Genomic DNA, 27,159 nt, shown 5'->3' on the forward strand with positions numbered 1-27,159 from the left:
TGTTTACGCATCACAATTGTAAGCAGATTTTGTATAGTTGAAATTTTGGAAATGCTAGTAGGCTTCAGAGGCTCATCTGTAATTGGAGTGACAGAGGGCAAACCTTTTGATTGTAGAGGTGGCTCACTTTGTATTACTAATTGCTCCTTTTTTGCAATATGATTTAGGGGTTAATCATAGTGTGATTGTCCATATTGTCTATCAAATTACTCTGCAATACTCTTAAGTTTTTGTGCACTTTCATATCAACGGTAGCGGCATGTTTTCCATAGTCATATCAACAGTAGCGGCATGTTTTCCATATTGATTGCTATAAAGGTTCATGGCATTGAATCTACCAAAGCCAAAATATTTCAAAGAAATGATTGATGAAAATAATTTGTTTGTATTTGGGCTAGATCCCAATCATAAGGGCTTTCTAAGCTTTGTAGTTGGTCTTTTAATGAGGGTGGACAACTTTCTTTGAAATACATGCTTCCAATATCATTATTCTTGCGAGTAAATGTCAATGAAGACATGAATGGGGATTTGGAGGTGGGAAAAGTATATAAAGAGAGTAAATAACTTCCCAGGCTGCTTCCAGTAAATACCAATTTTCATGAGTCTCGCAACAGCAAATTCTGTCAAGATTTTTGACCTAGTTTTCTTCCTGCATGTCTCGTGGTGGACACAGTATAAACTTCTAGATCCTGTCACGCATGTCATATTCACTGTGATTCAGACGTAATTATAAAGCTCATGGAGGTCCAGGTTGAGGTTTTGACAGCCACTGTGATCATCACCAGATGACCCTTGAACTTTGCAAAAAACAAAGGGAAGACCTGCTCTCTGGAGTTCCCTCATTACATGGTGGACAGTCTACATGGCGTAAATGTAAATAGGGGCTCCCAGTCTGACAACTGAGCTCATTACCCCCCAAAATTCCACCTGGGAATAACAGCTATAATCTGCATTCTGTAAAACAGCTTGCTCAGCACATTCAAGCAAAGCATTTATTTTTTAAATTTGCAGTTGAAAACCTATCTGGCAAAAGGCCCAACAAGATGCTAATCCTCATTCCTAAAACATTCTTTGTAGACATTCATTCTCAAGTGGATCGAACTTTAAATTTTGCAATAAAAAAACCGTTCGTGTCCAAAGGCCCACATGGATCAAATCTTTGAACAAGATGCTGTTCCTCATCCCTAAGCCATTGTCTGCAGACATTACATAAATTGTAAGCCAATGACGTCACTGTGTTTGTACAGATACGCCTTACGCTATGAATTCAGCACATATACGCCTTATATTAAGCATTCAGCCAAAAGAGCTGCTATAACTAATGGACTATCTTTGCATAACCCCTCTAAATGCTCACCTGTACGAGAAGCCGTCAAATATATCCTGTCCGCCCGTGAGACCAGGCCCACCTAGCTTTGGATCCTGCATATTTAAGACTACTTGAAAACCTAATTTCTGCAATGATTGCTTTCTTCTATGTATCATTTCTGTATTTATAAATCATAACCTAAACACAGCTATTATTGTATTTAACTTAAGGTATAAACTTGACAGACTTAAGTGAGGTGAAAAAGATAAGCTTTGGTAACCACATAACTTACCTGAGGCACAAGAGAAAGAAAGCTGTAGGTGTCCAATGCATACCGAACAACTGCCTCATTCTCCCCTGGATTTATTGTGCACCTATTGATAGAACATCCTCAGTGTTTTATTACTTCAACCCTACAATAAGTAATCACCCACTTACTAAACACCAAGTTCAGAAGTGTATATCTTGAAATATAAATATACACCATAAGGCAGCAAGAACCATGACCAGTAACATGGTTATGCACATATGCAACAGACAACAAATCAAAATAAAAATATGATATACAAGATCAAGGGATTAAGTTTTGCTAAAGAAGCCAAGATCTGCAGAGAATTTTTTTGGTCAAAATCGATGGGGCACATACCTTACTTTTATATTTTGGGGCAGGCTGCCTTACAGAAGTGACCATTATCATCAAAGGTGCTATGTGTGCTCTTTTGTATTCTTACTGTACTCACAAGAACCGGGCCCAAAACTCTCAAAAATTTAAACACCATTTACCAGAAGACCAATTGTAACAAACTTTCTTCTAAGGAAAGTCTTATACACATCCTTAGGTCAGATTCTAATTAACTATAAATGAGCTTTTAAGTTAATTAGACTATGATGGCTCGATATAACCAAAATTTGGTCTTCTATCCTCACCATAGGATACCTATAATTTATGGTAATCCTTTCAATCTCCATATTTGTCCTTTTTGTTATCAAGTTGCACCTCTAGTGGTACGTAATAACAAAAAGGTCTAGGGTTTAGGGTTTAGGATTTTAGAAAAATATAAAAAGGTGTGTAGCAATGAAGTTTGAGTGATCGGCCAGCTGCAGCAGCAAAAAATGGGAAAAATGAAAATTTCGAGGGCACGGTGGAGTGCGCTTTAAGATGTACGAAACAAAAAGTCTAGTGCGCTTTCTGTGAACCACAAGTGTTGAAAAAGTGAGTGTTTGTGAAAATTGTGCGTGTGGTGTCAAGTGTTTAAGCATACAAGATGGAAAACAATGGGGCGTAAGGCTTAGGGCTGAACGCAGACCGTCCTAGGCTCTAGCACAAACTACCCCCAAAGTTTCAGGGTCCTCATGTTCCCACAGTTCCTTAAGAAAAGGACCGTGAGCAAGGACTCCAAACCGAAGGGAGGATCCCTTTATCTACTCCTTTGCTTCTATTGTGAAGCGTGGGAGGGACGGAGTCCTATCGCATGCAAAAACGCACAAGCACAAGCACAAGAATTGTAGTAACACACAAGAGAGAAAAGAGCTAGAAAATCCTCTTTGTATTACAAACGGGTGCTTTGTTCCAAACTAGTTTCGCTTGATATTCTCAAGCTCATCAGTGGAACACCCAAAATGTGAGAATACAAATGAGAGAAGCTCCCCCTTTATAGTGGGGGCCACTTTTTGTCCTCTTTGCTTATGGCATTACTCTTGGGGCATCACCACGTGTTAATAGCCCACAAAATCAAAAATTTGATTTTTCAGGGACCGGTCGCGTTAGCCCCAAAATAACCCTAAAATGCTAAAAGATGGTCCAAAAAGAGTACGAAAAGTCCGACCCGAGCCTGAGAGGTCTCATATGCCATAAAGGCAGATGCTCCAAGGAGTGTCTTACAAGGTGGGACCCGCACGGCCTAATTGGACCTAGACGCCTTAAGATGCGAACCAAAAAAGAGCAAAGATTTCGTGGATTCCTCCAGCAAATGATTGGTTGAGGTAGATGTTGTAGCTCAGGACGTTGTTGGCAAAGCCGGTGAAGATTAGGGTTTAGGAAAATATAAAAAGGTGTGTAGCAGTGAAGTATGAGTGAACGGTCAGCTGCAGCAGCACAAAGGATAGCTGCGGTAGCAAGAAAATCCAAAAAATGGATTTTCGGGGGCCGGTTACGTGCACAGTGGAGTGCGCTTTAAGAAGTGCAAAACAGAAAGTGTAGTGTGCTTTCTGTGAACCACAAGTGCTGAAAACGTGAGTGCTTGTGCAACATCACATGCGAAAGGATCCTACAAAAAGGAATGTAGAGAAGCAAATTTCTTGTTTGCAAAAGCAAAAAGATATGTACTCTAAGATTGCATATATGATGGTCGTCTCATAATATTGTTGAAAAGGCATTGGCAATTGTAAGTATGACTAGGTTAAAAGGTGCCCTTAACTCTTCCTCCCTTCTTCACATGGAAACGAAGGAATCGAAAGCTTTGAATTTTCTTAATCATCCTATCCAAACTTCATATACCTCCCAATACAAGGGTCAAGAGCCTCAACATAACGAGAATAAACTTTGGGACCTGAAGCATTTGACGAGCATGACTTATCCAAAACAATGGATTCAAGTGTCCGAGTCCTTGCAGAGTTATGTTCATGCAATGCAACACTTAGAAGAAACAAGAAGCTGCCTCAAATAAGTTTTCAGCTTTAACAGCCGCTTCAGCAAAGAGCGTGTCAGAATACTTCAAGAGATTTTTGGGGAATACGTTGCAAAAAATAGCCAAAATATAGTGGTGGTGAGTGATGAAAGTGACAACATGATTGCCCATATCAATGGAAGGATCGACCCAATCCAACTTACCAATGTCTTTCAATAGATCAATCAGCTCATGTGCAATGCAAGGGTGAAAACAATGTGAGAAGTACTCTCCTCAAGCATATTCCCTGCTGCCCTATTGGAGAATAACATTGTTTGCACTCATACTCAATGGCCTCAATCGGAATGCTAGCCAACCATTTGGCTGACTTTCCCACCTTTGAATGGTCAATAGCTTTAATGAAAAGGCTGGCGCCTCTATAGTATGCAATGATGTTCTGAATAGAGCAACTTGTAATGCCAATCCATCCATCTCCCATCATTGTGACACCACATCTCGACCATGTGTCTTTGATGGGACTCAAAGCTTATTCTATGACAGATTTCTGTGTCTTCAAAATGTGGTGCATAGGGCCTCACATAAGAGGAGTGTACTGTGTATGATCTTCTTCACCATATTAATGAAGTAAGGATTGCAGGCTTTTTCCATGGATACATTCGCTCCATAAAAGAAATGGCCCACTGCTGCGTCTACCTTTGCCCTCCTCCTAGGATGCCATGAGGCGACCCCTCTGTTTGCCTTCTTCCACCCTATGCTGGTCTATTTAACAGCTCCTCAGCAGCACCACCCTTTTTGCTTGCCTTTCTGCCATTTTGACTCCCACCACCAGCCTCAGCTTCCCCCGGCCTTTTCTTGCTCTCCACCTCTGCATTTCCCAAAGAAACATTCATAGTTGTCCCAAAGTGGAACAGATCATAAACTAGAAACGATGATAAAACATTTCCAAGGAAGGTCTCCAAGAGAATGCACATCTTGTAGAGACTGATGCAAGGATGAACGAAATGTCCACCAAAGAATGCCTGTACAGTTGAATGTTACGGGCATAATGTATTACCACATAGCCCAAAAGCAACACCATCAAGAGTACTAAGCATGTTCTGGCCTAGAGGCATATCGACCAAACAACTAGAACTGCCTGCCAAAAGTAATCCCAAGATACGGAGCATGAAGATCCGTCCTCAGCTTGGAAAGAAAGTCATGAGCGGTAGCATAGTCTCCTTTGGATGCAAACAAGTAGGGCAGACCGAGGAAGCAATACACCCAGCAGCCAATAAAGATCCCACCAGTAAGGCCCCTACCAAAGAGCGCCAAAAGAAAACCCATTGTTTGAGCATCAAGCTGTTCCATGAGCCATCTTGATGCAGCACCTAATGCCAAGTATGCATACGACGGGAAGTATGAAGACATTTAAAGAAGGCATTGGAAGAGCAGCCTGTATCCTACATGGCTTTTTGATGGGAACGAAGCTGCCATTTTCTCAACTTTTGTTGATCATTCTCAGCCAAGCAACGAAGAGGTGCCCGAAAAAAAGATCGGTCATCCAAAAACATTTGGTGTGGTTGTGCAACAGAAGAAGAGTGCTTAACTAAACCCTTTACATGTACCACTTTACGCAAGTTGCCCAGGAAGCATTGCCATGATCTTTAATCAAATCCTGCATGCCCAACGAGAAACGGTTCCATGCCCAATCTACATTGACTGAAGCATGCAACACGAGTCTACAAATAAGAGACTTGACGATAACTTTAAAGGCATGGTGCTTTAGATAAGAATTCTTGACTAATTAAAGCCTTTTGCAAAGTGGCTGAACATCATGCACTGGGAGACCAAAATGCAAGTTCATATAGACTGGAAAGTGATCATACAGGCGCAAATAATCCAAAGCCATCTCAAAGTAAAATGATCAAACTCTACCACATGGAAAATGTATCATCAATCCACTCGAGCCCAATACTGAGTGAATGATTTTGATAAAAAGTGAACCCAACAGTAGTAGGCATAAGATGCTGCCTTAAATCCCAAGCGTGCAGAGAGTCAAATATAAAAGTCCACGCATCCCTTTCTCTTCACAGCATGTGAGATTGATGAGTACTATTATCCTCGGTGTTGGGAGAACTATTAAAATCTCCACATATGAAAGCATTACCCCAAGGATAGCCCGAACTGCAGAAGTAGAAGAAGCATAAATTGAAGCAAATTCATAAGCATTTGATAATTAGGTATCAGCCATGTGGGTCATTATATGCTATCTGCGGCTGTAATCATGATGAATCAGCATAGCAACCCCTGAAAAGGAAGCCTGACCAGCATTAAAGATGTGAAATACCGCTGATAGGACAAAATCTGTATCAAGTTTTTGAGCACTGTATATAGCTGTGGGTAGGCACATAGTTGTACACATCTAGGGTAGGTGTGGGCTTTTGGCATTTGTGGATTTTTCTTTCACAAATGTATAGCTTTTTAAGACAATAAAGTATGTTTTGCAGGGACTTCATGGGAAATGATGAAATGCAATGAGTCATTGTGCACTTGCATGTTACGGGAATTTGACATGTTTTGGTGCCCACGTCAAGGGGCTTTTCATGTGTGTGTACGGGGGTGCATGCAAGCTTTAATGTGCATGCTAATGTGTGTGGGAATTGTGTGACTAAAGGTCCAAAATGTGCATTTAATGTGCCTTTGGGGGATATTTGCATTTTTTTAATGGGAGAGTGGTAAAATGTCACTGATGAGGTGGCAAATTAGGCTGAGGTGGCTGGACTGATTGGGAAGGCATCCTGCACATGCAAGGTGGCTACGTGAAAGGATGAAGCCGAGCTTCTAGACTGTGAGCTAGAGCTACGTGAAGATGGCGGCTGTGAGTTGATCGGGGACGTTGGAAGGATCTTACGTTGCACTTGACGAAGGCTTCTTGAAGAGTTTGGGAGAAAGACCAAATCAATGGCAGAGGCTCGTAGTGGAACGGAGGTTGTGTGAGAACAGGACAAACATGTGCATGAGGAAGGTGAGTGACGGGTTCTGGAAATGGGAGCTTCTCCGACTACAGGAGTCCATGAGTCCCATGGCTTGTGTGATGACGCAAGGTGGAAGAATGAAGTACGTAAGATCTACTGAAAGTGTCAACAACGGCTGCTTTTGAGAGGCTGGAATACATTGTCTATGGAGATCGTGTGCATCAGGTCTAGGGGAGAAGCTGCTGTGACAATGGAGTTCCTGATACAAGATAGTTGATCGTCAATTGCATGTAAGCTAGAAGCTTGTTCGGAGAGTGCAAGCTTGTAAGTGACGAACGAGTCACTGACTGTTGCTTTGGCTGGAGTTCTCGATACGGGCCAGGATCATCATGCTAAGGAGGGCATGTGATTAGAGGTTAGGCTGCCGTAGTTGAAGAGAGCTATGGATGCTGAGGCTTGATGACAGAGAAGGCGATACTGTGGCGTCGCTACCATGCGGGCATGGAGGAGAAGAGAGATGTAGGTGCTCTGTGAGCAAGTACAGGAGCTGTGAGGCAGTTACCTTTGCGTGGAGGACCTTGGGCGATAGGGAAGGTGATGTTGTGGCGCTATCTTGATCATATGTCAAGCTACGAGCTGCTTACTCTTGTTGGGAGCCTAAGAGACGAGCTGTTTGCTTTTGCTGGAGTCTTGGGGTGCTTGGCTATGAATCTTGACTACAAATTTGGAGTAGACAGATTCTGAATGCTCCGTGATGATAAGAGAGGCCGTGTTGCTGGTTTTCTCCACATGAAGGAGATGTTATGGCACAGTTATGACTATGTGAAGAGTTACGAGCTGTTGTCCTTGATGGAAGCTTAGGAGTTTTGGCTGTGGGTTCATAGTATTCTGAGGCTGACTGTTCTCTGATTTTTGGGGGGAAGTTCAGTTCTAAGTTTATCTGCTTCGGGCTGTGTAGTCTTTTGGCTCTCTTTGAGTCTGTGTGATCCATGTTCAGTCAGTTTTTTTTGTGGGGGTTTGTCTCGGTGCCTATTACAAAGACACATACTCTGGAATCTGGTTCATAAGCTCATCATCTACGGGCCCACATTGTAGCTAATCCCTATGAAGTCTTAGCTATCTGACGTGGTGAAGTACATAATTCCTGGTTGTCTTTCCTTTTTTTTCCTTATCACCGCAAAGAAACCTTCATGGCCCTGCAGAAGAGTGTTGATTATGTTCTTGCAAACAAACAATATGTAGCTTGTGAGCAGTAATGTAATCCCAAAGCAGTCTCAATGTATTTATATTGTAGTAGAGGCCTTGGACATTGTAATAAAGCACTTGGTCACAATATACATATTTACAAACAGGTAGATATAGCATAGCTTCAAAGCTCAAGTCATACCAGCAAATTCTTGATAGGTGTTTCCTTGCTCATCATTAGAAGTATGGCCGAAGGAAGAGACAGGAATATCTAAAGGTATAGCTGCCATAAGTGGTAAGCAGAATGAACCTGAACCACTGCGGACGAAAGCCTTGTAACTCCACATCCATCACATGTATGAGTCTTCTTGGAAGAGGAGGCATTCTCTGTCCAACTTCTGTTGGCTATTGTCCTTGTCTTGAATTTTTTTTTCAGAGATTGCCAATTTGATGAAGAGGATTTTCCCCAACTGGACTGGCATTTTGTCCCCTGCCTTGGAAGGTGAACTCGGCATTTTAGCCTTGCCTTCATCTGTCCACTGTAGAGGGAGTTGCATTCCCCGAACTACAAGTGCATGGCATTGCTGCAAGCTTTGCCATAGAAGCATCATTTGGGCAGGCACCACCAAGGGGAGGCTTCAATAAAACCTGAGAACATTCGGATTGCATATGTCCAAATTCGCCACATTGAAAACAAGAACCAGCAAATTTACCCCAGCTCATTTTGAAGAAATCCTGCTGGGATAGCATTCCCGCCATGTCAACCTGAAGAGCCACATGTGGGGGAGTGGGTCTCTCATGTCCTACAGCACACAAAAGCGATTCACATTTCCAGGAGAACGAGGAGGGAAAACCACCTTCCCCAATGCTTCAGCCAATTAAGGCAATGTAGGCCTGCAATATAAAGAGAGGTCTACCACCTCAACCCCTACAGGGCATCTGTGATGAAAGACATTGATAGTCCTTGGTAGGCATCCATGGATAGACATGAACCAACTGATTTCCAAAAAAGAGAGGAGATTTTTGCAAACGTTGTTGCCTATACCGGGCATCCGTGAAAATACTCTCATAAATCCTCTATCTGACTTACAGCAGCCCTCAACAAGACAACCTCAAGCAAGGATTTCAGCCATTGTGCTACGTCTCCTGCATCAGCATACGTCCAGGGAAAACAACACCATTGCTCTCTGAGCCAAACTCATAACCAGTGCATACAAAAGCTGTCCTAGGAAACCCGAAATTCTGGGACTGGTTCATCACCCCCGGCATGATTCATCTCCAAAAAACCTTTCGGCAAAGTATCAGCAAACGGTTGCAGCTCAGGATTGGCACATGGCTCTAAATGTTACCAATAGCCGACGCTTGAGGGCAGTCCTCTTGTATTAGACAGATTCCATTTGGAGCAACAAAAAAGCCTAACCAAGCAGAAAAAACCAGGGTAATATGGGCTGAAGAAAAGGAGTTTCATCTGCACAAGAAAGAAGAACGGGAAGTAGGTCTTAAAGGAAATAAAGAAGAGGCTTATGGACAAGAACCAAGTGCAAAAAAACAGCAGGATAAGAGGCCGTATAAACAGAAGTATAAGGCTGAACAGAACACAAAAGGGGAGGCTATGGACAGAATGAATAAGGAGGGCAGCAAGAAGTAACAGCGATTCAGAGCGGCACACAACCCAGCACAAAAAGAGCAGAAATTTGCCCGCACTCAACACACGAACCCGCGTACACACACAGCGGGCAATAACAGAGGGGAAACAGAAAGGGCAGCTGACGGATGTAAAGAGCATGCAGGAAAGGAGAACCCAGGCAAGGAAGAAGTAGAGGCTCCACACAGGCTGCACGCAGGCCAGCATACTTTTACTTTGTTCAAGAGGATCTTTGTAGCTATCCCCATATGATTGTCCACAAGCTGATGACATTGATTAGTACACCTTTGATATATTTTCATATTGTTTCTAGCATTTCCTTTCTTGTGTTATGCTGATTGAAGTTTCTTTGAAACTCATTCATATTGAAACATTTCAAGTTTTCTTTCAAACGTTTTTGTTTGTAAATATTTAGTTGAGAGACCCTTCATCTTGAGGTTGTCTCTATATTTACATTTCTGGAACTAATTACAAGTGATTTTACAACCAGAAAAGTGTGTGTGTGTGACTAGTCTTTTGTCCACACACCAGAGACTTTTTGTGTCTCCTTCGGCAGCGTTTCAGAACTGGACTTTCTATAGCTACCTTTGGCAAGCATTTCTGGCTTCTTGGGATTCACCCACGTAGATAGGAGTTTGAGTTATTTTTCTTCTGGGTTCACTACTAGGCACTATGGACTCTATGGAAAGATCGAAATAATAGAGTCTTTGGTGATCCTACTTTTTCCATTTTCCCTCTTTTCAGACACTCACTGCAGCAATCTCTTTTTGATTGTCTGTAGACTCATTACGTAGACTATGATGTATACTTGTCATATATTGAGATTTTCAGTTGATGTACTTTTGAGCTCTCCTTTCGAGGGACGCTACTATGTAATATAAAGCAACAAACTTTTAACAAAAAAGTGTGTGTCGAGTCTTTGGAGACTCCAATTTTCTCTAAGTTCTCAAATGTGCGAGAAGCATAAACCGAAGCAAATTCATATATGTCCCCATTGATCATGCATTGAACAATGAGGTAGCGATCGTGTGGATCGTTATATGCCACTTTGCGGCTGCAATCACGATGTGCTAGCATAAAATATGTGGAATCTCGCAAAGTAACCTTCACGGCCACCCAAAGAGTCCTAACTATGTTCCTACAAACAAACAATATGCAGCTTCCGAGTATTGATGTAATCCCAAAACAGCCTCCATTTATTTATATTACACAGGCCTAAACATTATCGTGAAGCTTTTGATCACTATATACATATTTACAACCAGGTGTATGTGTGCCGGAAAATCAAATCTCAACCAGCATGGCTGCGCCAGGCTGTGGCAAGCCATCATACACCTCGACACATTCACATGCTACTTATTTAAAATAGGACCAGGAGTAGAGGCAAGACAAGTTAGGTGCAGGTGAAGTCAGTGAATGTCTGAAACAGGGTCTTACACTTGAAAACGTTGCAAACACCGTCGATATTTTAAAGTTATTGCCTATTCTATTGACATATTTACTAACATGTAGGGTAGTTTTGATAGTTTTATCGACGTTTGCCTTGTACTAACGGTATTGTTGATGGTTAGGGTTTTGTATCTAGTTATTTCGCTGCTTAGGGTATTTTGTTTCGAGTTTTCTACATGAAAATCATATTTTCAAGGGTAAATAATTGTTGGTTTTGCATACTTTATAATTAAGGTTTATGAGATTAGCTACAATTTTCTTTCTTAGGCAGCTGCCAATCTGATGAAGGGGCTTTCTCCCCAGCTGTCATTTTATCCCCTCTCCTGGAGTGTGTAGTATGAATTTCAGCCTTACATTTTTTAACAGCTAAGGGTGCGGATGCATTCCCCGAACCGGGAATTCGTTGTGTGACAACAGCAAGCCGTGACATAGAGCCATCATTCAGACATGCAAGCTATAGGGAGAGGTTTCAACAAAAACTGTGGACACTCAAATTGCATACATCTAAATTTTCCACACTCAAAATAATATCCTGCAAATTTGCCCCATTTCAATTTGAAAAAGACATGTTTGGATGGCATACCCGGTATATTAACACGTAAAGCCACGTGTGAGGGAGTGAGCCGATTGATGGTCAGCATTATGCATTTGCTTGTAATGAACTTGCTAGACAAGCAAGGGACTCCAGAAAACTCAAAATTTCAAAGGTTCTTTCAAAGAAAATACTTCTATTAAGTATGAAATAAATTCCAAAAGCAAGCTCAAGGGAGGAATATATCATGCAAGGCATGAGAAAATAAGCACCCTAATAGGGCAAAATGGAAATCTTGTAAGGAAGCTAGAGAAAATCCAAGGTTGAGGCTAAAATGCCACCTCAACCCTGCGAGCGGAGGAATCCGAAGAACGGGGAGCCTCTCCACTCCCTGAGAAAGACAGTCCTCTTGGTAGAGGCTTCCCGAGAAGAGCCCTACATGCTTTCCCATATTGCCACCAACATGTGTACAGGATCTATCCTAAGTACCATCTAAGGCCTCTGTGCATTTGGACCTCCATATATGCCACACTGATATGCTCGCCAAAATCTCCAATGAAGTATCCAAAGGCATGTGCATCTTTGTAAGGAGAGGCAAGGATGTCCACCAAAGAACATGATTCAACCAAATGTTATTGAGCTGAAAGAGCCCAAGAGGAGTCATGTCTCTCATAGAATACCTAAGGCCCTGAGAGAGAAAGCCAAGCTATTGAGCCCCAGGTCATGAAGAAAGAGAAGACATAAAGTTGCTCAATAACTAGCAATCCCCTTCCAAATGATCAACGCCTATCTGCAGTCCCTTAAGTATTCTGAATAGTCACATCCGCAGAAAGGCAACGGATACAAGTAGAATCTGTCCCGAACCTAGACCATCCCAATGAGGAGCTCTAGGGGGTTGTAGCCTCTACGGCTGAGCTAAAACAACCTGGCATTACTGAGCATGTAGTGAAAGAAGGGGAGGCTCTTGTCTTGGTGCCCTGCACCAATCCATTCCACTCCCCAGAGTCCCACTACAAACACTTTATCGGAACACCTCCATTCCATGAACTTCACGGAATGTAATCTAGATTAGAGTCTTCATACCATTATGAAGCCAAAAAATGCTACTCCACATGACCTACAATGATGACAAGCTGAAATGGAATATGTATAAGTATACCATCCATAGGCCTGGACAACCTGTCCCCAAAATCAACATCAAAGATCAATACTCCACATGACCTATAACGATGACAAGCTGAAATGGAATATGTATAAGTATACCATCCATAGGCCTAGACAACCTGTCCCCAAAATCAACATCAAAGATCAAGTATCCCCGTCTGATTGTTATAATCCTATGAATTGAAGTGGGATCCCTGTTCTCATAAAAGCCCCTAGCCAAGTAGACAGAGAGCAAGGCCGCTCATTTGAAAGAACCCAATTCAAGGATACTGAATTCTACTTTCACTTGTGATTTACTAATTGGAGTGTACGATATGGAAGTGCAGTTTTAATCTCACGATGGTCACTCATAAGATTGAAAATCATCAAGTATATAGTCATTCCATATGACAAGATGCCTCTCGAAGCGGAAGGAAAAACTTTTTGAAGAGTACTTCTGACGCTAGCCCAAGCTTTCAAGATAGCAGCCATAAAAGGGGAGGAGGGAACCCTGAGATGCGCTGAAGTCAAGATCCATCTGGTACTATCCATCCAATCATCACATGAGGAAGGAAAGCACGACTGTATGCATCGGATGAAAAAATCCTTCCATGGTTTCTGTCCTAGCAAAAGTCCTTTAATCATCACCTTGCATAGTAAGGCTTTTTCTCTACAAGTCAGATCTATTGTGTTGAGGCCTCCTTCCGCCATGGGAAGAACCATAGTCTCATAAGCCCCCCCTGGTTCACATGTTTGTCGAACCATCTAATCCACTCCAACGAAAATTCCTTATGGGTCTTTTTAGCTAAGTGTTACAATCCCTAAAATGGTACTAACAGCACCATGCCGTGGTGGCCAGCAGCACTTGCTTGACCACCACCACCTTGGAAGCAAGGTCAAGTTTGACTGAGCTCCTGAAAAGAAGCTTCCACATGATACTATCCAACACAAGTGCAAATTGCTAGAGGTGCCCACACCGACCTAGCAGTCCAAGTATTTGATGAAACCCCTCTGGATCCAAGTACAACCGAAATCAGCTTCCCACACCGACCTAGCAATCCAAGTATCTGACGAAAACACCCCTCTGGATCCAAGTACAACCGAAATCAGGCCCCCAGATTGGAGTGTAATCCAAAGCCATTAGATTTGTTCCAATTGATGTGTACACATGCTACATCACAAAATAAATCCAATGCTGCAAACCAACCCAAGCACTCAGCTTGGGAATAGACGAAGAGCCACACACTTTATAGGTAAGTAAGAATGTAACAACTATCCACCTCCAATCCAATGAAAATGCATTTCTCACTCTTTGATACAAACTTGCCCCTTTTATCATTGTTGATATGAGCACATGGTGTCCACCAAAACATTCAAAGATGTTTCACTTTGCCTTGACTCTCATCCATACCTCTTCTAGTTTCATACCTTTGAAATGCTTGTGTCAGTGAGTGGTTTATCAAATATACAACTATGTCTATTATTTCTGCCCAAAAGCTATTTCTCAAACTCTTTGTCTACAACATGTATTGGGCATTTTCACATATTACTCTATCCTTTCTTTCTAAAATATCTGCTCTAGCCCTCTATAAAAACTCTCTATCATTGTCACTTCTCGATCATTTGAGCTTTCTTCCAGATTGAACTTTTGCCATTGTTTTTAAATCTTTAAATATTTCAAAGGTTTTGGATATCTTATTCATAGAGTTAATAGATATTTTCCATCGATGAAAGTAACAAATGCAAAGCTTTTAACATTATGCCGAGAGCTAGCCTCATCAAATTTTTGCAAAAGCTAGGGTATGATCAAGAGATCATCTAGGCAATCATCGCACTCTATGAGAGAGTCTCATGTATGGTTCGATAGGGGCAAAGCACTATTGGGGTGAAACAAGGTTGTCCACAATCACCAACCTTGTTTAACCTCTATATAGATGAGCCCGAGACTTTCATTGGGACACTAGGGGGGGTAGGTTGTTCTCTCACCGGTTCCTTGATTCAGATCCTTCTATATGTAGACGATGTCATCTTACTCACGTCCTTTGTAGAGGGCCTCTAGCAACACTTGGACGCACTTCATACCTTTTGTGAGATACATGACTTGAAGGTCAACCTTGGTAAAACCAAGGTAATGATCTTCAATACATCCCAAGTAGCCATGCAAGAGAGCATTTCATCCTAGACGGATTATCGGTGGAGGTTGTTGCATTCTATACATAGTGGGGGGGTTTTGGTTTCATTTTCACAATACAATCAACGATGTTGGCCCAATTGAGCAAGGGATACGCTACGCTTGCTATACTTGAGTGACAGTGCTTTCAATCTCATTTTCAAGATCCCCCAACCTATCCAATTTCCCATCTTACCGACATCAGATATGTCTAGCGGCTTTCATTCATGAGGCCATCTGCCACAGGGAGGGTCTACTTGGGACACATAGGCAAGATGAGGGTGCACAATCAGACTCAACTTAGAGCAAAATCATTGAGTTTTTTGTGGTAGTTTTTGTTACATTTCATGCAGGTAAGCAGGAATGTAACTGAGAGCCCTACAACAACTTCCTCTGTATCAACTTCCTCTGTACCGACATCAGATATGTCTAGCAGCTTTCATTCATGAGGCCATCTGCCACAGGGAGCGTCTACTTAGGACACATAGGCAAGATGAGGGTGCACAGTCAGACTCAACTTAGAGAGTTTTTTGTGGTAGTTTTTGTTACATTTCATGCAGGTAAGCAGAAATGTAACTAAGAGCCCTACAACGACTTCCCCTTTATCAACAACAATGATTTCGTCTCAGTCAACTGGACAACAGGCAATATGTTCACCAGTGTTGATTCTAGGGTTTCTTCAATTGCAAGCATGCCAACAAATGCATATGTATTGAGCACGGGATTAATTTTCTTCTCAATGTGATTCCCCATTTTCCCTTGGTTTAGTACCTGGTATGGCTCTAGTGCCAAACTATGAAGCACTGAAAAAGTTCAAGAGGTTGCTGCTCACCTTGGCATCCATCAACTCCCAGGGTCCCTTCAAGTTCTGGATATACTTCCAGGAGAAGGAATGGACGAGTTTGGAACAGCTGGATAGCAGAAAGGTGTGAAAGGACTGGTACTCTATCTTGATGCCCAAGGCCGCAAAATCGACGAGCATGGGAATGTGCTAGAATGGGCCAAAATTAGTAATCTTAGCACATTAAAGGTGAGTCTTTCTGCACTATATTTGGGTTGTAGGCTCATTGTATATTTTCTTATTACCATGGGCCTGGTAATTTTGGTGGATGTCACCATTGTACGTTCTAAGACATGTTTCAAGAATAGTAACCTTATGATGACTCAATAGAGCTTATGCATTTTGTTCATCTTTACTAGGTAAATATCAATAAACAAAAGAAAGATACATTTAAAATATTACATCCACTGGAGGACGATCCACGGACCAATCACTTTTTTGATCCAAGCATGGGAGTTGACAAAAAAAAGCTATTGAGGCCCAAAAGACCCTCATTTCATCTTTAGGAAGAAGGAAAATGGTCAAAACAGGCTGAGAATATGAGATTAAAGGTGAATACTCCAGAAATCTCTTCATGAAACATAAGGGTGTGTTTTCTTGGAGCTACACCAATCCGCACCGTGTGCCACACAAGATATACCAACACCAGATTCCTTTGATACTCAATGCCAAGACAGTCCATTAATTGACAGTAGAGGTATAGGATGAACACAAATTATGGCAAGCAACTCAAATTTGAGCTCAATCAATTGATCAAAGCTAGGTTGTATGCAATCAATTGGAGCAACTGGTTGTTCCTGATCATCGCGATACCCAAGAAGAATAGGAAGCTCTGAGTGTGTGTTGACTACAAAAATCTCAATGCTCAAATGATACCAAATCCATTCCCAATCCCTTTCATCAACAACATTCTGGACTACGTATGAGGGGCATCCCAAAAAAACGGTAGTATCATCAGCCAGCTCACTATCCAAGAGCTCCTCATCCTGTCTCAAGGGAATTCTTACCATTGCTTCAGCCACAAATAAATACAAGAAGTGAGCAAGAGGACATCCCTAAGGAACTGATCTAGAAATCTGAATTTTTCTCCTTTGATAAGCACCTGGTTGTGGGCTGATTTGTACAAAGAGGAAACACCTCTGATCCATGCATATGAGAATTCAAATCTTATAAGGATACCCTCCCAAAAAGCCCAATCTACTCTATCACAAGCCTTTTCGAAATCCAAGAGTAGAATGGCAAGGTGCTGGCCGCTCTACAGAGCCCATCTCCTGTCTCACAGTTTTAGCATTGGTATGATAAAAATCACTAACACCAAATAGGGCTGCTGCCACATGTAAGAAGATGGCACTCTCCTCTGCAAATGAGACCCAAACCTGTAATACATTCTCCTTGAGACCCTCCTTTGCATACAAGGCATCCAGAATCCTGATATTGGTAGAGCGGTGCCTCATATGAGGCTTGAAAATCCATGCAACCACCGAAAATTGATTGGAGGTGGAACCCTTGGCAATGCATAGCAAGCCACCTCTATCTAGTACCCAATCATCACAACATACAATCTATCAATCCGCACACCGACGGGTATATGCAGCCTCCTATTCGACCACGAGAATAGGAACGAATGGGGCAAAGTTTGGACATTATTTGTCCACGTATCGCTACAATTGAACCAGAAAACAAAGGCATCTTAAGCTGCTCTCTCCAATCACTGCATGCCACCTTCCTCTCTCCTTTTTTGGTGTAAAGGCAACTCCACCATGTTGTAGTCGCCTCCAACAATCCATGAGTATGCAATGGGGACCCAAGAGAGAGGTTTCTTCCAAAAAACGATACGATCATGTTTGCGGGGGGCATAAATATTGAGAAGGCCAACCTTACATCCCCCAACCAACCTATTGTGCTTTAGAGGGTATGATGATACAGTGTCCAACCACTAGGGGAAGAAAGGAATCTGAAATAGAAATGTATGTTCCCCTCCTAATGCCCAAAGTAGGAGACCAAAATGTATGACCTAAAAGTAGTATACCTAACTTTGAGCAATCTCTGACATCATTTGAATTCCAAAATAAGAAGAATGTCAATGAATCCCTTAGTTGGAGCTCCTTACAAATCAGCTGCCTATGGCAGCAATGAGACACACCACCAAGGCCATGTACGTTCTAGTGAATGATCCTCATTGGCGGGAGGAACTAGGATAGAACACCTTATCCAATCTAGTAGTGGAAACAACTCCCCCCTAGGTAGAGGATCTCTTGGAATAATGGAGAGGAGGGAAATCCACAAGGAAAAGGACCCACACACATGTGAAAAAAGACACCCACTCAATAGAAATCTCCAAGAGTAGAGAGTACAAAACTCCATCTGTCCGAGATCAACCAGGGGGGAGTAAAGAGAGTGTTCTTCCAAGCCAAAAATGATGCCGTAGTGCCTAAAATCCCTGGCTGCAAAGATAAAGAAGAAACGGGAGCCACGGGAGACTGAATTGAAGAAGAGCAAGGGGCTGCTCGAACCGAGGACCAAGGCCTGGGAAGGGCTACATGAATGGCCTCGGACCTGAGGCACCATTGGCCGCAACCTGACCAAGCTCATGGGCATCATAAGCTATAATCAGAATTCCTATATCAATAGCCCTAATACGGTCATAGTCTGAGGCAAGAGAGGTGCCCTCTTGATCTACAGGTGGAGGAGGACTAGATTTATAGGTGTCCCCAAAACACAAAAGCCATACACATTCTCAAGTGAACGTGGGGGACAAACCACTTTTTTCAATACAAAGGGGTTTTTTGCAATAGATGTTGCTTATATTGAACATCTGTGAAAAGCCAGTCTTACAAGTTGAAAGGGACCAGACATGGATAGTAGAGGAACTCACACAAGCTCATTTGAATCAAAAGGAAACAAAATTGGGCTGCTGGGAAGGATGGCAATATACTATGAAGCTGTAGCCCTCAGCAAGGAATTTAAATCCAAACCAAAAGACCCCAGGTCTTGAACTAATGTATTTGATGGCTTTATGCCTATGTTCAGTGTTGCATGCAATTTAAACAACTATCTGATTAGAATTGAAAAGAGTGCAAAAGCTATTGAATCGATAGAGAACCGAGACGAGAATCAACTCAAAATTCCACACAAAAAACACTCAAGTTCATCTACTACTAAAGCGCATCCCTACTGGGCTTATTGGTCATTACAATGTGTCCAAGATTGCCACAAAGGCTCTCACAACACACTACTACAACTCACACTAAATATGGCGACAAGCTTCCATAGCTAACAACATCATGTAACCACCAAGAAGAACCGCTTCATCACGTGCTTGCAAGCAGCTCACAAGCCTTCAAACTCCAGCTCTATGGAGACGCCAGAGGTCGCATGTCCCTCCTAGAAACCTGGAGACCGCATTGAGCCGCTTGGAGAACAAGAATGAGGGCGGCTCATTCTCCCCTTCACCTATGTAGCAAAATGCATACATAGATGCCACGTGGGCACACTAATCACGACTAATTTCACCATGCAAAAATACCATAACTTCAAGAATGACCCCATGAGGATGAGCACTTACTCCAATAGTCCCCCCTCAGCCAAAATGAGGGAGAAGGATAGATTGTGTAAGCAAGATAACTACTCAAAAACATTTTCCAATCTCGTGCTCACAAAGAGCTCGACACAAACTGCTCACAAAGAGTCAAACAAGATCGCTTACAAAGAGCATGATTTAAAAAGTGAAATCCTGATCACGGAGGTGATCGACCTCGGCCAACATGGTGGTCTCATTCTTGTTCTAGTCTTCTACCGCCCATGCTTTGTGTCTGCAGCCTATTTCAGCAGCTCATCATGTTTCTTAGTATAGCAATACTTCTCTATGTGTCCCTCCTTCCCACAATAGTTGCACTTCCGATTATCACGTGGTGTCTTCTTCCTTTTGTCACTGGCAGCATACACCCTATTGTCATACAATGGAATAGTATTGCCATTCTCCTCACTCAGCAGCATCCCTACACAGTCGAGAAAATCCATGTCATCATCGAGGCACAATATATGAACTATATCTCCATACTATTACGGGGGTAAGCTTCTCAACAAGATGGCCTTCTTGTCTTCATCCTCGACTCATGCTCCTACATCATTAAGTTGCCTTAGTAGAGCTTGCATGCGATTCAAGAACACTCAGAGTGTCTCTGACTCGTTCATCTGGAGGTCAAAAAGATCTTGCTTTAGGTTGGATTTCAAGTGCTGCATACGAACTCCGAAGAGAGTGTCCACTGTTTGCCAATTCTCAGTTGCTGTTGCTTTCACGTCGAGGTGATGAAAATATTCAGGACCTAAGGCTCACCGAGTTCTTTCTCATCCTTTGCCTCCCACGTAGGATTCTTATCAGCATCATAAGAGCGTCCTTTGGTTTCTTCTCTAACCCAGAGACCACTCCCCAGAGTCCTTTTTGCATGAATAGCAAACGTCTCGCCAACTCCCATGACGCAAAATTCTTGCCATTGAAAGTCACCAGTATAGCACCATGCTTGTCCTTCTTCGATGTGTCCATCATCACAACATTGTCTTAATTTTCAGTTAATGTAGGTACCTTAAAATAAGTTGGAGTTGCTTCATGCACTCCCTGGGAGCTGCTTTGTGTCCTCCTTGAACGGATGTATTAACTCGGCCTTTCTGTTATCCCATAGACCTGTTGGTCTCCCGTGGACATTAATAGACTCTCTCTCTCTCTCTCACACACACACACACACATACACACTTTTTTTATTATTATAGTGAAATCATATATTTCTGTGTGGTCCAAGGAGAAGGGAACATCCGCATCCTCAACATTTGCATCCTGAGCTGAAAAACATTCCAAAGTTTCCTCTACTGCAGGAAGTTGCTGAAGAGAAGAGGATTCCATGACATCTTGCATAGCAACAGAACTTTCCATCAGAGAGGAAGCATCCAACATTGCAACTTCGCTCTTGGAAATAGAAACAACAGCAAGATCACAAGGAACATGAGAATCTGGCACTGTAGTAATAGGATCCGACACAGCCAAAACAGCAAAAGGATTGGAATCTTTAACCGCCGTGTCTGCCTGAACTCTTCTCCAAACCTTAGAGGGTTTAGCAAAATGCCTAACTTCCTGTATGGTAGAAGAAGAGATAGGAACAGGAGGAACTCAAATAGGAGGATCATAAGGCTTCTGAGATGAAGCTGAAGAGCATGGAGAAGGGCATACTCTAGCAAAATGGCCCAATTGTCGACATTTATAACAGGTATTAGGAAAGGAGGCAAAACGAAGTGGAATCCGGAGGGGATGAGGCAGTCCAAAATCCACTTCCAAGAATGAAGGAATCAATTGCTCCATATCCCAAAGAACACACCCGTATATCTCTGCTTGTGACCAGAAAATCCTGGTTGGGAATGAAAAGAACACGGCCTAGCAGAGCTGCCAGAGAAGGCACATGCTGATAAGAGGAACCGGCAAATCTTTGAGAGTAATCCAAACAAGACAAAAGCTAAGGAGTGATCAGGTTGGGTCAAATAAAGGATCCCAAGGCATAGCAACCGCAAAATGACCTACCCCATGTACTCCACCCAAAGTAAGTAAGTGGAAAACAGTGTCCATAGAAGCACAACACGCAAAATAAAATCCCTTTCCCAAGTAAACATAAGATGTAATCTTGCTAGCACCCACTGCAGCCAAAGACCAGGCTTGTAAATTGGACACTGTCATGACTCTCCCCATAAAATATAAACAAACAAAAAGCTGTTGTTGCTGGCGAATACTTTGAAGCAAGGGTTCAGGGGGGAGAGCTAGGCATAAATAAAGTCCAGTAGTGGAGGGCAAAAGCATTGAATCATCACACAGTTGACAAAGCAGATCTTTCTGAAGCGAGGAAGAGGGGAAGGCTGAAGAATCAATCTTGGTTGCCTTCACCCCTTCAGAAATCAACGAAGACAGAGAGCCTCTTTTCTTCTTGTGAACATAGTGAAGGGCAGGAGAAGGAGAGCTCTCAGAAAGAGAAGGAACAGGGGAAGAAAAGAAGAGAGGGGCTGGAGAAGCTGTAGCAAAGCCAGACGGAGTAGATACCGAGGGGCTGGAGGTGGACACGGGCTGCAACGGGCTGTGTACAGACAGCAGAGGGATGGGAAAAGAAGAGGACGAAGGTTGTACGGAAAATGGAATGGACGGAGGCTGTACGGACTGCAGGAGAGGCTGTACGGGCTGCAGCGGGGAGGGGACAGACAGCAGCTGAGGCTGCACAGAAAAGAACGGGAGGGATTGAGGCTGTACGGACTGCGGAAGAGGCTGTACGGACTGCTGCAGAGGCTGTACGGAATGCTGCGGGGAGGGGACAGGCAGCTGTGGCTGTACGAAAGGGAACGGGAGAGGTATGGAAGGGGAAAGAGCAGAGGCAGACGGTGGGAGGCCAGCAACAGGGCAAAGCGGGGGAGCAGAGGAGCTCACCATCGCTCCTCTCTACCCCCCCCACACACACACACTCACACCACACACTTTTTTTAAGGAATCTTTGAGTCATTATATTACAAAAAAAGCTATCCCAGAAAGGGAGAGCTATAATACATCAAGAGAAAATCTCACTGTAGGACAAATATACATCATCATCAAAGAAACGAGATTGCAAGCAATCAAAAAGCAATTGCTGCAAAGTGTGTCTGAAGAAAGAGAAATTGGAAAAAACAGGATCACCAAAGACCCTATGATTGCCATCCTTCCAGAGAACGAACTCACACCACACACACACACCTTTTTTTTTTTTGTGAAATCTTTGATTGATTATATTATATGAGTAGCAACCTCAAAATAAGGTGCTACAATTACATCAACTGAAAATTTCAGTATATGTCAAAAAGACCTCATGATATATGCAGCCGGTTTGCAAGCAATCAAAGAAAGATTGCTGCAAAGAACGCCTAAAAAAGCCAAACAGAGAGAAAATAAGATCACCAAAGACTTTACAATTCCTATATGTCCATAGTGCCCAGTAGGCGAACCCAAACGAAGAAAAGATGAAACTCCGGTCTGAATGGATGAAACCCAAATAGCCATAAGAACTTCCTAAATGGAACAGATGGGAATCTCGCTCGCAGGCGCTGTCGAAGCAGATAAAAAAACTCACGAGAGCACAGACAATGCCAAAACACACTTTTTTTTTGTGAAATCTTTGATTGATTATCTGAATGGATGAAACCCAAATAGCCATAAGAACTTCCTAAATGGAACAGATGGGAATCTCGCTCGCAGGCACTGTCGAAGCAGATAAAAAAACTCACGAGAGCACAGACTGCCAAAACACACTTTTTTTTTGTGAAATCTTTGATTGATTATATTATATGAGTAGCAACCTCAAAATAAGCTGCTACAATTACATCAACTAAAAATTTCAGTATATGCCAAAAACAGCTCATGATCTATGCAGCAGTCTGCAAGCAATCAAAGAAAGATTGCTGCAGAGAACGCCTAAAAAAGCCAAACAAAGAGAAAGTAGAATCACCAAAGACTTTACAATTCCTATATGTCCATAAAGTCCATAGTGCCCAGTAGTGAACCCAAACGAAGAAAAGATAAAACTTCGGTCTGGATGGATGAAACCCAAATAGCCAGAAGAACTTCCCAAACGGAACAGATGGGAATCTCGCTCGCAGGCGTTGTCGAAGCAGATAAAAAAACTCATGAGAGCACGGACAATGCCAAAACAAGTGAGACACAGTCTCCGAAGAAGCATAACATCTATGGCAAAGTGCATGAGCAATGTGTCGATGAGCTAATAACTGTCTAGATGGAAACACTCCCAAAAGAACTCGCCAAAAGAAAACATGTTGCCGAAGTGGTACTTTATAGGCCCAAAGTTGCTGTAATCTTTTCCTCCACCACTTGGCACTGTGATATGTGAAAGCTTCAATGGACGGACATGTGAGGAAGGAGAGCGTAAAATCCAATCCTCAAGCCGATGCTGAATCTCTAAATGAGGTACCGGCAAGTACGGTTGGAGCATTGCTGAAATTTTATGCCATAAAGGACGATAATGAGCTCCCAGGCCATATTTGCGAGCAGCCAAAGAAAAAGATAGAATTGTGCCATCATCTTGAAGTACATCCGCCACAGATGAAATGCCTTTGAAGGAGAGAAAATATGAACGTCGGGGTTCTTGTATGGCCAAAGGTGGGTGGAATACTTTAGACCAAAAGAGATTCTCTTCCCTCAAAGAGTTGCCCGAGAGAGAGTCCCTGCCTTTCCATTCCAAGTGGGAAAGAATGTGTTTCCAATCAAGAAGCAGAGAAGAGACAAAAGGGCATCCTCTGATCTTGCCTTGGATAGAACCAAATAAAAATTCCCACTGAGTAGGCTGCCAATTCCCAAAAGCAGATGTATGAAGATGTAATAAGAGAGAGCGAATCATAAAAGCCCAAGGCTGATCTCCTTGTAGAAACTGCATCATCATTTTCCCCCTGTGAGCAAGTAAATGCATTTGAATATTAAGAATATTCAGACCCCCGTGCATCTTTGGAGAACAGAGACGATGCATGGAGAGTAATCTGAGACTTTTCTTGCCATGTTTTGAACGCCAGAAAATTTCCATGATAGCTGACATAAATGAAACTAAATCTGCCTTAGTGAACATAGTAAGAGGCAGATAAAATTGTATGTATGCTATCAAAATGGATTGTGTAATTCGCAGACGAACATGTAATGGCCAAGTTGCAAGCTTCCAATATTCAAGTTTTGCCCTCGACTTTACTAGCACCCAATCAGTTTGTTGTGAACGGGTGAGTCCCCAGCCTAAAGGATAACCAAGATGTCGAATGAATTGAGAAGCAGGGACAATTTCCCCAGGCCACAAAAGGTTGTGCCAGTCCTGTGCATGTAAAGGCAACAATTTTGATTTTTGAAAATTTACCCGAAGGCCAGCAGCCAATCCATATGTAGAAAGAGCATGCATGATCATGGACAGATCAGCCCGAGTATTTTTTGGAGTAAAGAATGAATCATCAGCATATGCTTGAGCAATCATGCTGCGACTGCCAAGGATCTCCAAACCGTGCAGCTGGTCAGTGTCCAAGAGGTGATCCAGATATTGAAGCAGTGGATGAGTGGCTATGGCAAAAAGTAAAGCACTCAGTGGACATCCTTGTCTGACAGAGCAAGCAAGAGTCCAGGATGGAGAAATATCTCCTGAAAGTATGCAGGCAGCTTCACTATCTTGATATAGCCAATTGATGAGTTGCTGCATTTTTGTGCCAAAATCCAAAGCCTGCATAGTTGATGAAATAAAATCCCACTGAACTGTATCAAAAGCTTTGGCAATATCAACTTGCAATAACAAAACATCCTGCTGTGTGTATTTGGCATATTCAATTCCAATGTAGGCATTGGCAATGTTATCGGTGATATGCCTACGCGGAACAAAACCATATTGCGCAGGATGCAACCCATGTTGGAATACTGAAAGGAGAGAGTAGAGTTGACACAAAATCAGAATACTTGCATATAGAATGAAGAAGAAAGAGGTCCTTAAGTAGGCACCTCATACAAGGTCACTGACATCACTGATGACCTCAAAGCTCCTCAATCATCTCCTCAATCTGCTCCTAGATTCTCTCAATCATCCTATGTGGCTTTTCCACCACCTAACTGTGCTTGTGGGCACCTAACTGTGCCTCTAGCACTTACACATAGAAACATAAGGTGTGCCTGAGGCATACACCTTGAGATATCCCAACAAACCCCCCCTCAAGGAAATGCCTCAGGCTATGTCAAGGATACATCTAGTCTCATAGTTTCTCATGCCATCTCATGGTGGTCAAGGATAAATCTATGGCTAGGTTCTCATGCTAGCAAGGGTTTCCTTGGGTGTAAGGTAAACAAAAAGGGATACAAACAGACCTTCCAATGGTTATCTCTCCTACATGTACATGCACACAATGTTTGTAGGAGGTACCATGGAACAAACATACACATGGCCTACATCATAAGGTGACCAGAGGTGTTTACAAAACACACAACACACAACACACAATAATTTATTTTCATTCATTTTGGAGGACTATCCAGGCTGAGTACCTTGACATAAAAAGAGAGATCTGGAGCATACATAGAGATGATTTAAAATGCATAATCTTCATGGGATGCCTCATCTTGTGGAGGCAAAATATCCATGTCAAGGCAAGGTCTTACCACATGGGCAGTGTCTAGTGCCTTATAAGATGGTACTATGATAGAACAAGTGGATCTGAAAGTCATAACCTTCAAGAGAACAATTATCTTGTCATCTCCATAGTTGTGTAGAGAAGCATATCTGACCTTCATCTTTTTCTTGTACTTGGAGTCAAATAAAAGTGCCATGAGAGTGTAGATCTCTGTATTTGCTTCCTTTTTGGCAACCATTGTTTTGGCAATCTTCAATAAGGAAGTCAGGTTGGCATTTTCATCCTTTGTAGCATAACAAGACATTGCTTTATGTTTTGGCTTTTCACATATTTGGCATAAGCAAGCCATGAGAGGCTCTAACCCAAGTATTGGGTAGTGTCTTCTCTCTTACAGGTGAAATATGAGCAATAAAATGTAATCCTTTCAAAGAATAACAATCTTGAAATGCAAGATGTCTAAGCAAGAAATGACCAAGTAGATGTTAGAAAAATGAGCATAGCAGACTGAAAATAAATCTTGGTCAAACTATCAGTCAAACTTTGACTGTCCAAGGTCAAACTTAGACTTGCATAGTCAAGCTTTCATGGCCAAAGAGGCAACTCAGAAATCTGCTCCAAATCGTTATGCAAAGATCAGAATTCAGAGGGCTTTTGTACTGAAAAGAAAGGTAAATAGGTAGAGCTTCTCCCTCAGGAAGGAATTGCGCAGAAAACAGCCACGTCGCCCAGCATTGCAGAGGATATTTGGACTGGTTTTTCGTCGAAATCCGCCCGAATACTGCTCCAAAAGAGCTCAAACTTGATGAGCAGGGAGGTCGTGCTGTCGCCCAGCTCCCTCTGAGAGGAAATCGACAATGTGGCTCTCTACAATGAGAACCAAGAAAAAGATCGTCGCGGCTTCCTGAGATAATGCCGCCCAGAAGATGGCGTGATACGACGTGTAGCTTGTTCTGCAGGTTCGCCCTGCCCTTGGGAAGACTCTCCTGAAGGATGAGATGCTGAGAATGCAGGTTTGAAGAGAACTTGCACTTCCAAAATCAACTTTGGAAGGGAAGGTGGAAGATGAAGGTGAAGAAGAAGATGATGATGTGGCACCTAACTAGGGCTCAAGGAGGATCAAATGGCTCTGATACCATGTTGGAATACTGA

General features: G+C 42.6%; 1 protein-coding gene across 2 annotated transcripts in view; it reads right to left on the reverse strand.

Annotated features, from left to right (window-relative positions):
- Positions 1-378: 378 nt before the first annotated feature.
- The window catches only part of LOC147882212 (NOL1/NOP2/sun family protein), a 149,081-nt gene continuing 122,300 nt past the window's right edge, over positions 379-27,159 (reverse strand). The window contains exons 11-14 of one of the 2 annotated variants that reach the window (XM_087401993.1): positions 1,602-1,683; positions 1,358-1,422; positions 1,147-1,196; positions 379-954 (exon numbers count right to left, since the gene is read on the reverse strand). In XM_087401993.1, coding sequence (XP_087258119.1) covers positions 953-954; positions 1,147-1,196; positions 1,358-1,422; positions 1,602-1,683 — 199 coding nt within the window. In that variant the 3' untranslated portion in view covers positions 379-952. Of the gene's footprint in view, positions 1,197-1,357; positions 1,423-1,601; positions 1,684-27,159 lie in introns of both variants that reach the window. The other variant, XM_087401992.1, reaches the window with a different exon arrangement.

The sequence above is a fragment of the Dipteris shenzhenensis genome, chromosome 30 (assembly GCF_047967505.1).
Source record: "Dipteris shenzhenensis isolate YYH24624 ecotype China chromosome 30, Dip_SZ_1.0, whole genome shotgun sequence".
In the NCBI taxonomy this organism is placed as follows: domain Eukaryota; kingdom Viridiplantae; phylum Streptophyta; class Polypodiopsida; order Gleicheniales; family Dipteridaceae; genus Dipteris; species Dipteris shenzhenensis.